Consider the following 13,404-nt stretch of genomic DNA (forward strand, 5'->3'; position numbering starts at 1 on the left):
TGATCAAGGACCAAATGTAGAAGTGGCTGGGGTGAACCACCATGGGCTTACTACAGACAGCCTCCTGAAAAAAAGAGTAGAGTTGTGTGTGGGCACGAGCTGTGATGTCATGTTCTCAGCCTTGCAGTGTGGTTTTAGCCAGCATTTAGGAAGCACTTCAGAAAATGCTTTGAAAAATATAAAGTCCTGCATTAAAATGAGGCATTATAAATTAACACTTGTGGTTGAAAACACCCTTTCAGACCATCCCAATGACCCTGAACACAATGAATTCTGTGTGATTTAGAAATTCAGAAATGACTGCTTAAAGGCATTGTTGGGTCTGTAGTATTAGAAGTTATTGGGCTGTAGGCAAGTCACTTGACTTCTGTTGGATGAAACTATCTTGTTTTTTGTTGTTTCCCTCTCAGGGAGTGTAGTTTCCTATGTCATAACATCCATCTGCATTTTCAAGTTTCTCATTGAATTCTTATTTCTTAAAGATATATGACCTTTTAATCAGTTAGCTCAACAAATATTTCTTAGTTTCATTATAATGGGCTAAACACTGTGTCAGGTACTCACATTACTTGTATTTTGTTGGTCCTCATGGGCTCATAGTTGTGTTTCCAACAATCTATGCATATTGATTTTGAAACCCTCAGTTTTTTATATCATATTGTACCTGGCTAAGTGCCTTTATTTTTAGGAATAAATTAATAATGAATGAAATTACAGATATCAGTTGTGTTTTATAAACTGTAATATGTGCTTAGCTATTAGTTATTACAGTTTTATGAAGCCCTCAAATGAGGTATCGATGTCCTGAGACCTCCAGACCACTGCCCATGCTCTAATTGCTGGATTGAATTCTTCCCCGTGGGGTCTGAAAGAGTAAATCTAGTTCCAGTGCCTAATTTATAATGCCTTACATTTAACATAATAGCTGAAAGATTTGAAAGCACGGTCATACATGTGTTATCTATTTCTTCAACATTACTGTGAGAAAAGAGGCAGGTATTGCTATTTTTATATTTTAAATGAAGAAAATGCATATTTTTAGAGACGACTTGCCTGACCAAGGTCACTCAGCTGATCTGTGGGTCAAGGCTTAATTCCAAACTTTTGGACTCCGACTCGCAGTGTTTCACTATGTTTCATGGCTCTTCATCCAGCAGAACCTCTAATAAATCTGATTATAGTACTACATTGTAGAAGTGTCTGCTCTCCCCTTTATTAAAATCAAGACCCTGACCAGTTTCCTTTGAAAACAGTGAAGTATCTACCATCGTGTTCAGCTACAAAGCTAAACAATTATATAAGTAACACCCCTGTAGATACGGAAATCTGACGTTGGCCATTTTCACAATAGATTGACTTTGATGGTGAATTGGATCATTTTCTTCCATTGGCTAGATTTAATCAATATTCTCTTTTTTGTTTTTCAATTCACCCAAGGATGATTAGACAATCAGTTGACCTGATTGACTAAATATTCCCCACTCATATTTTCTGAGTCATTGCAAACATTGATCTAGCAACAAACTCTCTCCACATTAACTCTTTTGGGGAAAGAGGGGAACAGATGTTAATAGTCATTATGTAACAATGTCATGTCTATTCACGAAAGTGTAAGGCAGGAGGACACCTCGGGAGAATATCTCCTTGTTAGGAAACTGCACTATCCCATACTATTTTATTTTATTATAATCTACAGCACAGATTCAGTGAACTCTCTTTACAGCACAGTCTAATGTCTACCCTCCACCCCCATCCCCTCCCCCACCACAGTCAGATCATTTTTCTTTATTCATGTTAAAGATTCCTTCAGCAGTGCAGGAAACCTTCCATCTTGACTACTTAGTCAAAATAGAGAAATAGTTCTAATAACTCTACTTGTCCCTTGCAGTAAAGATGCTGGAAATTTTAAAAAGTTGAAAATTTCTGTGTTTTGCCACATATGGCCAACAGTGTGGTGGATTAATTGAATTTCCAGGCACTAAACCACTTTCCTAAGCAGCATTTTGAATTTACAAAGATGTCGATGTTCTCATGAGAGAACTGTTGACAAGTATCTTTATAGAGAAAGTATGGAGGTGGATTTGTTTTCACAGGAAGCTAGTTTGTAATTTCAAGTATGGGTATGTCTCTTGAAGATATATTTCATACTATTTATACATTTAATGTTGTGATTATTTTAATCACATTCCACAGGCATATTTTGACACTAATCATCTCAAATATAAAGCCTCATAAAAATTAGACATAGGAAAAACCCTAAGGTGTGTTCTTACCTATATCCATATATGTGGGGGATTGCGATATTTTCTTGTACCCTTTGATTTAACATCCAGATTCCTCATAGGTGTATGTGACTCTATTTTTTTGTTGTTGGCTATAGGCAAACTCATCATAGAACATTCTGTCTCAAGTTAAAAGATAAAGACACCATACAATAATAGAATATACCTGATGTTTGGATGTTACCCTCAATCTGTATGGTGAAGTTAGTAGACGAGCTTTTAGCTAGACTTCGATTCTCTTAGTTTTATTTTGATTTTTAATCACATTCACATTTTTATAGTGGGATTCTTTTCAAGACCGCTTTGGTCCAACTGTACCTTAGCAGTTAGTGTATGTATTTTCTTTGACTTTTGCATACCTTATGACTACCTTGTGGTAGGGTTAAAATTCTTTATGCTAGTTCTGGAAGATTTTATTGATTATCGATTCTAAACCGACAGGATACACTTAAAAATAAAAATCTGTCTTGTAGGTAAATTGGACTTCTCATATTAAATGAGGTATATCCATTCTAATTGATAAAATAATCAATTTAAACTGTATACTTTGCATCAATCTTCCATAAAATAATATTTTCCCTAACATGATACCAGCTGTCTTTCTCTGTGACAGTATAGCCATTTGGGGCTTTCTTGGTATATGTTTATTTTAAAATGTATGTGGGCACCTACTAAATGTTAGGCATAGTATAATCTGTGAGAGTTCCTAATATGTAAATGTGCCACTTTTAGGTTTTTAAGGATTTGGGGTTCATAAAAGTTTTGGGGTTTTTTGTTTGTCTCTTTGTTTTTAGTGTATGGGGACTAGAATCATATGTGTGTACTTCTTTTCCTTTCTTTGCTATTACTTGGCTAACAACAGTATAACTAGGACTTGAAAAAAAAAACCAAAAAACTCATGAGAACACATGCTAAATTCCTTCCAAAAGCATTATAGGAGTCAGACTATAAGTCTAAAAGAAAAAGAAAACAAACCATTACTCTAGTGTCATATTTCAAGGTGAATTTTTTGTGCAAAAAATGCTTTATTGTATTTAAACTCAGTATTTTATTTAACTTATGTTTGTACTGCAATGTGCACATGCTTTGCTGGAAGACCTTCAGAAAACTTTGAAGGATTTCCATTGTCCTGATACAATTTCTACATAGATTCAGAAATTTGAATATTTCTTTTTTTAATCACTAGGCTCTTTGAGAAGAAGTTTCTCTAGACTGTTTTCCTGTTCACTGTTTTGTTCAATGAAATACCATCGTTTCTAGGCCACACTGCTACAGAATGAAAACACACCGATAAAAGAGCTGAAAAGAATGTCTGTTGACATGCAAAGCTAATTAAGAATCCTTTTATCTATTCATATTCAATACAGAAGAAAACAAATTATGTAGTAAGACCACTCATCTGTGCTAATCTGCTATCATTTAGTTATGGATTTAGAAATAGAAATATAGATATGATCTACATTTGTCTTTCAGCATTTTGTAGAGAAAATATTTTCTTTGATTGATCTGAAGTCGTCTTCCCAATGTATGTCATGAGTACATCCAGGCCCCCTGAGAAGTTACTAAGGAAAAGAAAACCTTTTAAAATTTGTCCAACCTTATGTTTCCCAAATTATTTGATCCAAACTCATTTTTCAAGGAGCATGAAAGTCATGCCAAAGAGTCTGGTAAATATTGGTTCCTCACATTCCAGAAGATTCCACCACACAGGACTGAAATTATACTTTGGATGTCTGGTCCACTTTTGCGCTTCCATTCATACCTTTGGACCTAAAGGAGATCCTAAATTTATCAGCAACTATTAGAGACTATCTTCAAAGCAGAGGGTTGGGATTTCTGACTTTACCTTATCAAATTTAGCAGCATTCTGTTTTATCATACATTTTTATTGATATTTTAAGACAGGGGGCAGCAAATTTTTAGGCAAAGGGCAGATGGTTAAATATGTTAACCTCGTGAGCCATATGGTCTCTGTCACAACTACTCAGCTCTCTCGTTGCTATGTTAGAGCAGCTGAGGGTGATATGTAAGCAATTAAGGCTGACTATGTTCCAATAAGACTTTATTTGCAAAAGGAGGCCATGGGCCAGCTGACTCCTCTTTTAAGGTAATTTGTAACAGAATCTAGTTTTTTTTTTTCTTTCTGGTAACTAAAAATAATAGTCCCAAATACTTTAGAAGGCAGAACATGGAGATCATATAGAAATCCTTCTTGACACCTATAATGATACCTTTTCTATGGGGGTTTTGAGCCTCCAGTTGCAATTTGCCCTTCCTTTAGTTGTGAATACATACATGGCTGCCCCACGTAGCCATTTTCAAGTAACTTTTTATTCATATTGTTCTTTTCCAGTATTGGGTAGATGCTCTGTTTTTGATAAGACACTATAATTGTTCTTGAAAGCAGAATAGGTCACATTTTCCTGAATGTAATAGAAAACCTCACAGGAATGTTGGTTGAACAACAACAGTCAATGACCAAGCAAATGTTACATGTATAAACTTGGTACAACTTTGTGTAACCGGTATTAGGGATCCCATTTTACTGTTTGCAATTGATTGTATCAGTATGCAAAATTGCATACTATGCCCTATCAAGAAAATTATCTCTGTAGTACCTCAGGAGTCCTCCCATCTCCTGACCCAACCAGAAGTTTATTCATCTCACTTAGCAAGACGAGAAAGTTTTCATTAACAATGTGTGAAAGACAATTATCCCACTTTTGAACCCAGTCGCTACAGTTGTTAGTTATAAGGAGCAGCACCGTCTGAATGGTGCAGAGGGATGTTTCAAAATATTATGCAGCAGCAGTTTTGGGTTTAATTGTGTGCAGATGGTAGATGATCTATTTTCCTTACTCACTGCCACATTTCTAATAGCACCCAGGCTGTTCCATGTAAATTAGTAATCTTTCATGTAAGCCTGTCCTTAATTTTCCAATATTTTTTCTTTGCATCGTTTTCCAGCTGTATCATGTTAGAACTGACGTTTTAATTTTCTATTTTTTCCCCCAATATCTGTGTGTCATAAATGTTAACCATTTAAACACAACTGCTGAGCTGTGCAGGCAAACCCAAGAACCTCAACTGGTCTGCTTCAAGACTCTTAATCATGTCTTGGGTCACATGTGGTCCCTGACAACGACAGCAAGGCGATTACTCATTTTCCTTTCTTGAACCGATGCTTTGAGATGCATTTTTTTATTCAGTCCCTTCATGTGACAAAATCAGTTTCCTAAATGGAAATGTTCTCCGTGAAATTTAGTTATCAGAGAAATTTTTCTACCTAAAAAATATTTTTAGGAAAAGAAGATAATGTGCTCCACAAAGGTGATTTTAGCAAGAAGAGAAAATATTGTGACTTCAGCAGCAGAATTTTAAGCAACCTGATAAATTTTAAAAGCCTAAAGTCGGGATCGTCAGAATTAGCAACGAATCATTCAGACACTATGCTCAATAGCAGTCGGAAACACTCTTCAGTCTAGAGCCTTATTTAGGACTTGTGTTTTGTTTTTATTTTTTTATTTTTTCCCCCTTCGGTTAATCTACCCCAAATCTCAGCCAAAGCTTGCAATTGGGTCATAGTTAGAACTCAAACTGCCTGACGAAAGCCTGTTTAAGGGAAAAGAATTCCAAAAATTCAACACTTTGCTATGTTCTTTTTTTTTTCTTTTTTCTTTTCTTCTCTTTTTGTTGTTGTTGGAACAAAGTTGAGACGATGTGATATACTGATCGAGATTCTCCTTGCTAGCCTAGCTTCAGTCTGGCTTTTTCTTCCCTCATGCATGCTGACCTGGGAATCTTCCTTTGCCATAGCTGCGATAATCGTGACTCAGCTTACAACACCTTACATTCGCATCGCCCCTGCCGCAGGCGACGACCAACTGACAGGTCAGACGTTCAAGTATAGATGAGTCATCTTGCCCATTTCCTGCTCATTTTTCTCAGCTTTGTTTCCCCTCTACATTTCCTCCTTTGCTTAAGGCTTGTTTACAATGTTTCAGACTCTTGGTACAGACCTGTGCCCGCATTAAATTAAGTGATGTGCTTGGCCTCTTCTGTGTGCGCATTTATACCCACGCATTAAGCACAACGCCACTGCATGTTTCCATTGTGTGTTTGTCTGTTGGTTTGTTCCTTTTGAGCCTAATGTTAAACAGAATGAAATTTGCTGGACTTGCGGTAGCAATGCCATCCAACAGGGTTTCAGTCAAAATATAGAGAGACGGATGCCCCGTTATGCAAATTAACCTAAAAAGCCTTTGCAGGATGAGGGTGAGCGAGGTTTATTTTCCACCTTGTAGGGTCTAGTTTGCACGCACATTTAGCAACACACAGTCTTGAATTGGAGCCACCCAAAGCTGTTTGGGGTGACACCGTTCAAACAGCTTTTCATGTACTTACAACTGCAGCAGAGCTGACTGCATTCCTTCTAGAACCAAAGTGTTTATATAAAGCAGTGACACATCTGCAAGTCAAATGCATTGAATAATTTAGGGAAGTTTTTAAAAAATTGAATGGCTTTGAGTCATGGAGTTGAACTGCGTGCTTCTCTGTAAAAGGAAAAGCACACAGAAAGAGAACTTAGCTAAGAGAAATTAGCTTCTCCATCCATACTATCTCTAAAGGTGTATGGACATCTGCAGAAACACCTAAGGAAAGAGCCCAGTCAATTACTCCAGATCGAAGGTGAGTGGCCAGAGAACACCAGAAAACAAATTTTTGTCCAGCAGTAAAAGCAAGCCATGGTCAAGATGTCTGATAGAATTACATGGGCAGGGTTCAAATTCTGGTCCCAGGGACATCATCGATGTTGTAGTTTGTGGCAGGTTGTAGAACATTCTGCCACTTTCCATAGAATTCCACTCCAGCAATTGTTTTAAGTGTATGCAACAAGGGAATATTCTCTAACGTTTAAAGACGGGGGGAAAGCATAGCTTAACTCATGGTAAGAATTCATAAATGTTTAAGTTGTTCTGCGAGCTTATTATTTTGGAAAATAAAAGCTACTGAGACTCTGGAAATGTACAGACTGAGTTTCGTAAGGCGAAGAAATGTAGGCTAATTCTACTTCTTCCTCCCCTGGAATTCTCTACACATTTCCAGTCCTCTGTTTTAGGGCCTGAAAGCTATAAAATTATTATTAACTGTTCTGCTTCTGTTGCTTCCAAGTTTCTTTTCAAGCACATTTCTTTTACTGATTCAAGTCCTACTTGTTACAGACTCTTTCTTACCCTGAATTTCTGAAGTGCTCTTCCCAAACAATAGAAGTGCTTAAGGGGTAGTGTCTCTCTTAACATAAGCTTTCCACTCTAAAACCTTCCTACGTAAGGACTGCACATGGCCCGTGGTCAGGTTAGGTGTCCATCGTGGAAGTAACCTGAGATCCTTGAGCAAGTCTGATCCCCAGCTGGCACCAATGTTGTCAGTTAACCATTAAAAATGGGTTGGCCCCACTATCCTTTAATAAATGCTGTGCTGTTCTCAAGCTTTGCCTGAATCTACTACTTCCATATTAAGCATGCTGTTTACTAGACATAAAGTAAGTGAGACTTCTGAAACATAGATTTCTCTCTAAAACTTGCATAATTAAGAAGATACCTCATAAACCAGCCTCCTTCCCAAAGCTTTCCAATCCAGCGTATCTTGTTACTTGGGAACTAGTCTGTGAAGGACACATATATTGCTGTACTGTATGGCTGCCATTCATTTAAAGGCTGCAGGAGATCTCCATCATTTATTTTGGTTTATTAGATATTAAAATGATGGAGTGTTAGAATAAGCCTCAAAAACCAGTAAAAAAAAAAAAAACCTACTTCTGATCTTTTTCTTTTTTTCAGTATTTACCGCTGGTTTTAATGATGGTTAATCTAACCCAGATAAAATCAAAATCAAGTAATATTTCTTTTGCCTTTTCCATTTGCATCAGCCATCAACTTTGATAGCAGTAACACTGTCTTTTTTAATAGATTTATTCATGAGTCATACTGCAAGCTTGAGGCTTAATGTGTTCAATCACTGATCTGACATTTATTGAGCACCTTCTGTGTGCCAGGAATAGATCTACTGACTTTTATAAAGAGCTTTACTCTGGATGGTTATGCAGGCTCTGGCATCAGGCATTTTGCATTAGTCACATCAAAACCCATGTACACACATGCTCTTCGGAGTGAAAACTTACCGTCATGCTCGTCATTTAGCAGTTAGTAAAAGACAACAGTTTTGTAACTAATGGGCGAAAAGGACATGGATTTCCAAGCCTTTCTCATCATGCGGAGCAGCTTAGGAAATGGTCTCTGGGACAATTGTGAACACTGCACATCTGTGACCCATTTAACAGTTGTGATTTTGTTTATTCAATCAATATCGTCCCTTCCAGAAGCCAACAGGAGACACATGAGGGATAGATATGTTCTGAAGTGCCCTCTGCGGTATTTTTGTTCATTCTGTTGTATCTGTGCTGACATCATACTTCTACAAGGGCTGCTCAAGGCTGTACTTATACTAGGAAGCTTTAGGGAGATAGTTCTCTGCAACATAGTTCCTTCGTCCCAGAACATGACACGTGAAGCTTGAGTTTTCCCTGGCATGGGTGGGCCCTCACTCACTTGCCTAACAAAGAACACAAGCGCCCTGGTGACCTGATGTCGGCACCAGGACTGTGCCAGACACAGCAGAATTCTCCTAGATTTAACTGATCTGATTCATTGAGCAAAGGCAGATCAGTCCGCAGACCACTAGTACATTGGATGAGCAGGCCTGTCACTGCGCTGAGGAGTGTCTTTAAATTTGTCGTACTCAATCAACAGTGAGAATACATCATTATGCAACATACACACATATACTGACACATTAGTTTAACTGAAGCAAAGACCTTAGAAACCATACTGCTAAGGCTACTCACTGAGTAAGATGCACTCTGATGTGTTCTATTCTGTTCCATCTTATTCTGTTTCTTAAAAAATTCTAGTCACTACCTACTAAGCTGATTTCATTTCCCACTCTTGGGTTGTAACCCACAGCTTTAAAAAATGCTTTACTCAACCACTGGATTTAGGAGATTATAAAAGGAAACAGAATATGTAACTGGAATAAAGGTACTATCTACCTCAAAACCACTCTAAAGAGTGCACACAGAGAAAGTTCTAGAAACTGGAAATACTTCTGGTTTCCACTTTGTTTCCTTTATTATGTGATTAATTGTCTGCAATATAGTACTGCTTTAGGAAGAAAATTAAAAGCTGTACACACTAGAAATTTCTCTTCAAGATCTTTTAGTTAATTTTACAAATATCTGTAGGCTGTTTATTTTATATGAAGATATTTCTGTTTATGATTTAATAACCCAGCCAACTCTGAAATGCTGTAGAGAATGTTTTCCTTAAACAAATTTTTTATCATCCATTTTGGTTCACCCATACATCTAATATGATAAAATCGGTATCTTAGAATATTTATAAACAAAGTGGCTTCTGGGACTCAAGTACAGATCAGATATAGCAGAGCATGTAGAATTACTCGCTAGATATAATTAGTACTGGAGGAAAAAAAGAGAGAGCGAGAACTGGCCAACAATTATTCCCACACCGTTTTAAGTTTTGAAAAATATACATGTAGCATATGTCGGTATTGTCAAAGGTAAACACAGCTGGACATTAAAGCTGTAAAAACAGATTTTATTCAGCAACTAGCGACTGTAGGGGATAGAGGTGGGCTCCATTTTATTCAGTAACTAGCGACTGTAGGGGATAGAGGTGTGCAGATGGGACCGGTGTTTTAAAAGGAGAACGAGGGGGTAGGCAGGATGCAAACAAGGGCTCAGTGGAGTCAGGGCAGTGAAAAATTACAGCCATCAGGAAGGGTTTCTTGGTACATGAGATCCCCACCTGGTTTGCTTACTGGCGTTTATCCACGTTGGGTTGCTGCCCTCCCCTAGGAGCTAGGAAACGGGCCCTGTCTTCAGGTGTCACTGGAACAAACCCTCAGTTCATTGGGCAGCCTCGAGTTTCCTCAGGCAGACATTTTAAGGGGGATCAGATCATCTAAGGATACAGCCTTGAATGGTTAGAAACCATCAGTGTTCAAGTCTTGACAGGCCAAGTTTGAGGACTAGGGGAGGTAGAGTTCAGAGGAGCTGGCTGGAATTTGGTCACAGAATTTTGCCAATGTGTAGGCAAAGTGATCATGAGATAAATTCCAAAGAATTTCATTTTCTCCTTAATGTAGCTCTTAAAACAAATAGAGTTTTGTTTTATTTATTTATTTATTTATTTATTTATTTAGGAGCATGTACACGTGGGGGTAGGGGCAGAGGGAGAAGGGGAGAATCTCAAGCAGACTCCTCTCAGAGGCAAGCCTGACACAGGGCTTCATCCAATGACCCTGAGTTCATGATCTGACCCAAAGTCACAAGTTGGATGTCACTGACACCTCAATGGAGTTTCTTTTCTTTTTAATGTAAAGTCTAAACCATGGAAGTCCCTGAATTCCATCCCACTGAAGAAGTCAAGCCTCTGAATGTACGAGAACCTTCTTTGTTCTGGGCTCTGTGCTGGAGACTTGCACAGGCCTTCTTTCACTGAGAGAACACTATCAGTCTTCTCAGCTGAGAAAAGGAAACACAAAGGGATTAAACACCTCCACGGGCCCCAAAGGACTGCAATGCAGTCAAGTCAGGGAGAGAAATCAGATTCCAGGCCTTGTGACTTGAGCCCTGGGCTCTTCTAACCTCAGCGTCTGTTTGAACTTCTCCCTCTTAGCCCTCCGTGCCCTCCACGCTCCCCTCCGTCCCTTCCTGGGCCCCTCAGGCCTCACTTACTTCCCACCTGGCCCGGACGCCCCACACAGCCCTTTTGGAGGGGGAGGGGTTATGACACCTGGATGCTCTGGGCCCTTTGCCCCCTTGCCTTCACCACCTATCATCCTGGATCCCAGCCTGAGAAATCCCATCACCTGCTTACCTGGCTCCTATCTTCACACTCCCAAGTGTTGCTTGACAAATGACAGAACAGGCAGTGTAATTCTACTTGAGGTTGGTGCTTTTCCCCTCACCTTGATGTCTCCTGCTGATCAGTGAATGTCCCCTGCATACAGTTATAGAACACTGCCCTCTGCTCCCACCCAGCTCTTCCCTCAGCCCCGAGCCCGAGACAGCCAGCTCAGACCTCCCCTTCCATTGCTGTGCCCTCTGTCTTAGGCAGGCTGCCCTCTGCCAGCCATGGCACGTTCGGCCTTCCTCACAGCCCAGCGGGTCCTAGCTGTTGGGTCACAGAAGCCACCATAATTGAGGTTCACCAGCAGCAGCCCAAGGAGATTTCTCAGACCTTCACTGATAAGTGGAATCTGTAGCAAAGATCAAATTTAAGTATACCCTGAAGCCCTAACACCATCTTTCCAGAACATGTGTTTCTCCTGCCATCTTTACAAAGAATAAAGGAGAGTGCTAGATCCTATTTGTCTCAACTCATGGATTTTGAGCCCTAGGCAAGGGCTGACACTAGGCAGGAAGCCGAAATTAGGATCTAAATTTGGTGGTGACTGTAGGGGGAGGTACATGGGGAAAGGTAAGGACCTCAAATCCTTTGTTCCATAGATGTTCATTAGTCAGATGCCAGAGACCGTCCGCAGTGGAAACCCTATACATTGTCTAATCCAGTCATTCTCAAACAGTGCTTTGTGGGTTTCCATGGGATTCCTCTCACACAGGCTTCTGGGCTGGGCACCAGCTCACGTTAGAAGAGTTATGGGTAGCATGGCAGTGGGAACATGGGCTTGAGGACTAAATCAGTCAGGTTCAAATCCCAGCTGTGTCACCTACCAGCAGAGTGATCTTGGGCAAGTTACTTCAGATCTCTGTGGCTCAGTTTGCTCATCAGTGAAATGGGAGTTTCAGTTTTACTCACAGTAAAGTTGTGAGGATTAAATGGAGCAAGGGAAGTACTTAGCAAGCCCTCAATAAATGTGACCTATTAGTGTTTTTCTGCCTTAACACACTCTTCAATTATGGGAACAACACAAACCCTTTTATTCCTTCATTGATTCAGCAAGCACATGTTTCCTGAGTGTCTGCTACATACGGTAGACACTGTGCTCAGCTCTTAGGATATGCCAGTGAACAAAGCTTATAAAAACTCAGGTATACTGAACAGTTGTATCCTACATCTGTACTGACCTCATCCCCAGCACCTATAATAGAGGTCTTTCTCTCTACATAAAAATATATAAATATAGGAGTACCTGGGTGGCTCAGTGAGTTAAAGCCTCTACTTTCGGCTCAGGTCATGATCCTAGGGTCCTGGGATCAGGCCCCACATCGGACTCTCTGCTCCATGGGGAGCCTGCTTCCTCCTCTCTCTCTTTGCCTGCCTCTCTGCCTACTTGTGATCTCTGTCTGTCAAATAAATAAATAAAATCTTTATATATATATATATATATATATATACATATATATATATGTGTATATATATATATATATATATATATTTATATGAGTGCCTGGGTAGCTCAGTCGGTTAAGCAACTGCCTTGGGCTCAGGTCATGATCTGGGTTCCTGGGATCGAGTCCCACATTGGGCTTTCTGCTCAGCAGGGAGCCTACTTCTCCTTCTTCCACTCTCCCTGCTTGTGCTCTCTCTCTGACAAATAAATAAAATCTTCAAAAATCTATAGATATAAAAATATATCCAGACGTTTTCACTATCATTTATATACTTAGCTCTGCCACTTGCATTTTACATTCAATAACCGATGATTTCTCCTTCAAACCAATACATATCAATCTTAAGACATTCGTTTACCAAGTTGAAGATTGTTCTTCTGTAGGGCCATGTGATGATCTTTTCACTCAGTCCCTTGTTCAGGGACATTCATATTTTCACCATTTTTTTTTTCCTGCTAACAACAATAATCACCACCACAAACTGGAATAAATAACTGAAATATACAAAATAAAATTAATAGCTGGATAAATAAAATAACTGGAATAAAACAAAATAAAATAAAATAACTGGAAAAAATAAAGTAAAATAAATAACTGGATAAATAAAATAAAAAATTGGATAAAATAAAAAACTGGAATAAAGAACCTTGTATGTGTTCTTTCCATTATAACATTTATTTCTCA

At 39.0% G+C, this 13,404-nt stretch overlaps 1 protein-coding gene across 8 annotated transcripts in view; it reads left to right on the top strand.

The window, feature by feature from the left end:
• Nucleotides 1-13,404, top strand: part of PTPRM (protein tyrosine phosphatase receptor type M) — a 787,430-nt gene that overhangs the window by 534,070 nt on the left and 239,956 nt on the right. For 5 of the 8 annotated variants that reach the window (XM_059139376.1, XM_059139377.1, XM_059139383.1 and 2 more), the window contains exon 14: nt 6,099-6,173. The exons of the other annotated variants lie outside the window; for them this stretch is intronic. In XM_059139376.1, the coding sequence (XP_058995359.1) occupies nt 6,099-6,173 (75 nt within the window). The remainder of the gene's footprint in view (nt 1-6,098; nt 6,174-13,404) is intronic. 8 annotated transcript variants of the gene reach the window in all.

This window comes from Mustela lutreola, chromosome 11, assembly GCF_030435805.1.
Source record: "Mustela lutreola isolate mMusLut2 chromosome 11, mMusLut2.pri, whole genome shotgun sequence".
NCBI lineage: Eukaryota > Metazoa > Chordata > Mammalia > Carnivora > Mustelidae > Mustela > Mustela lutreola.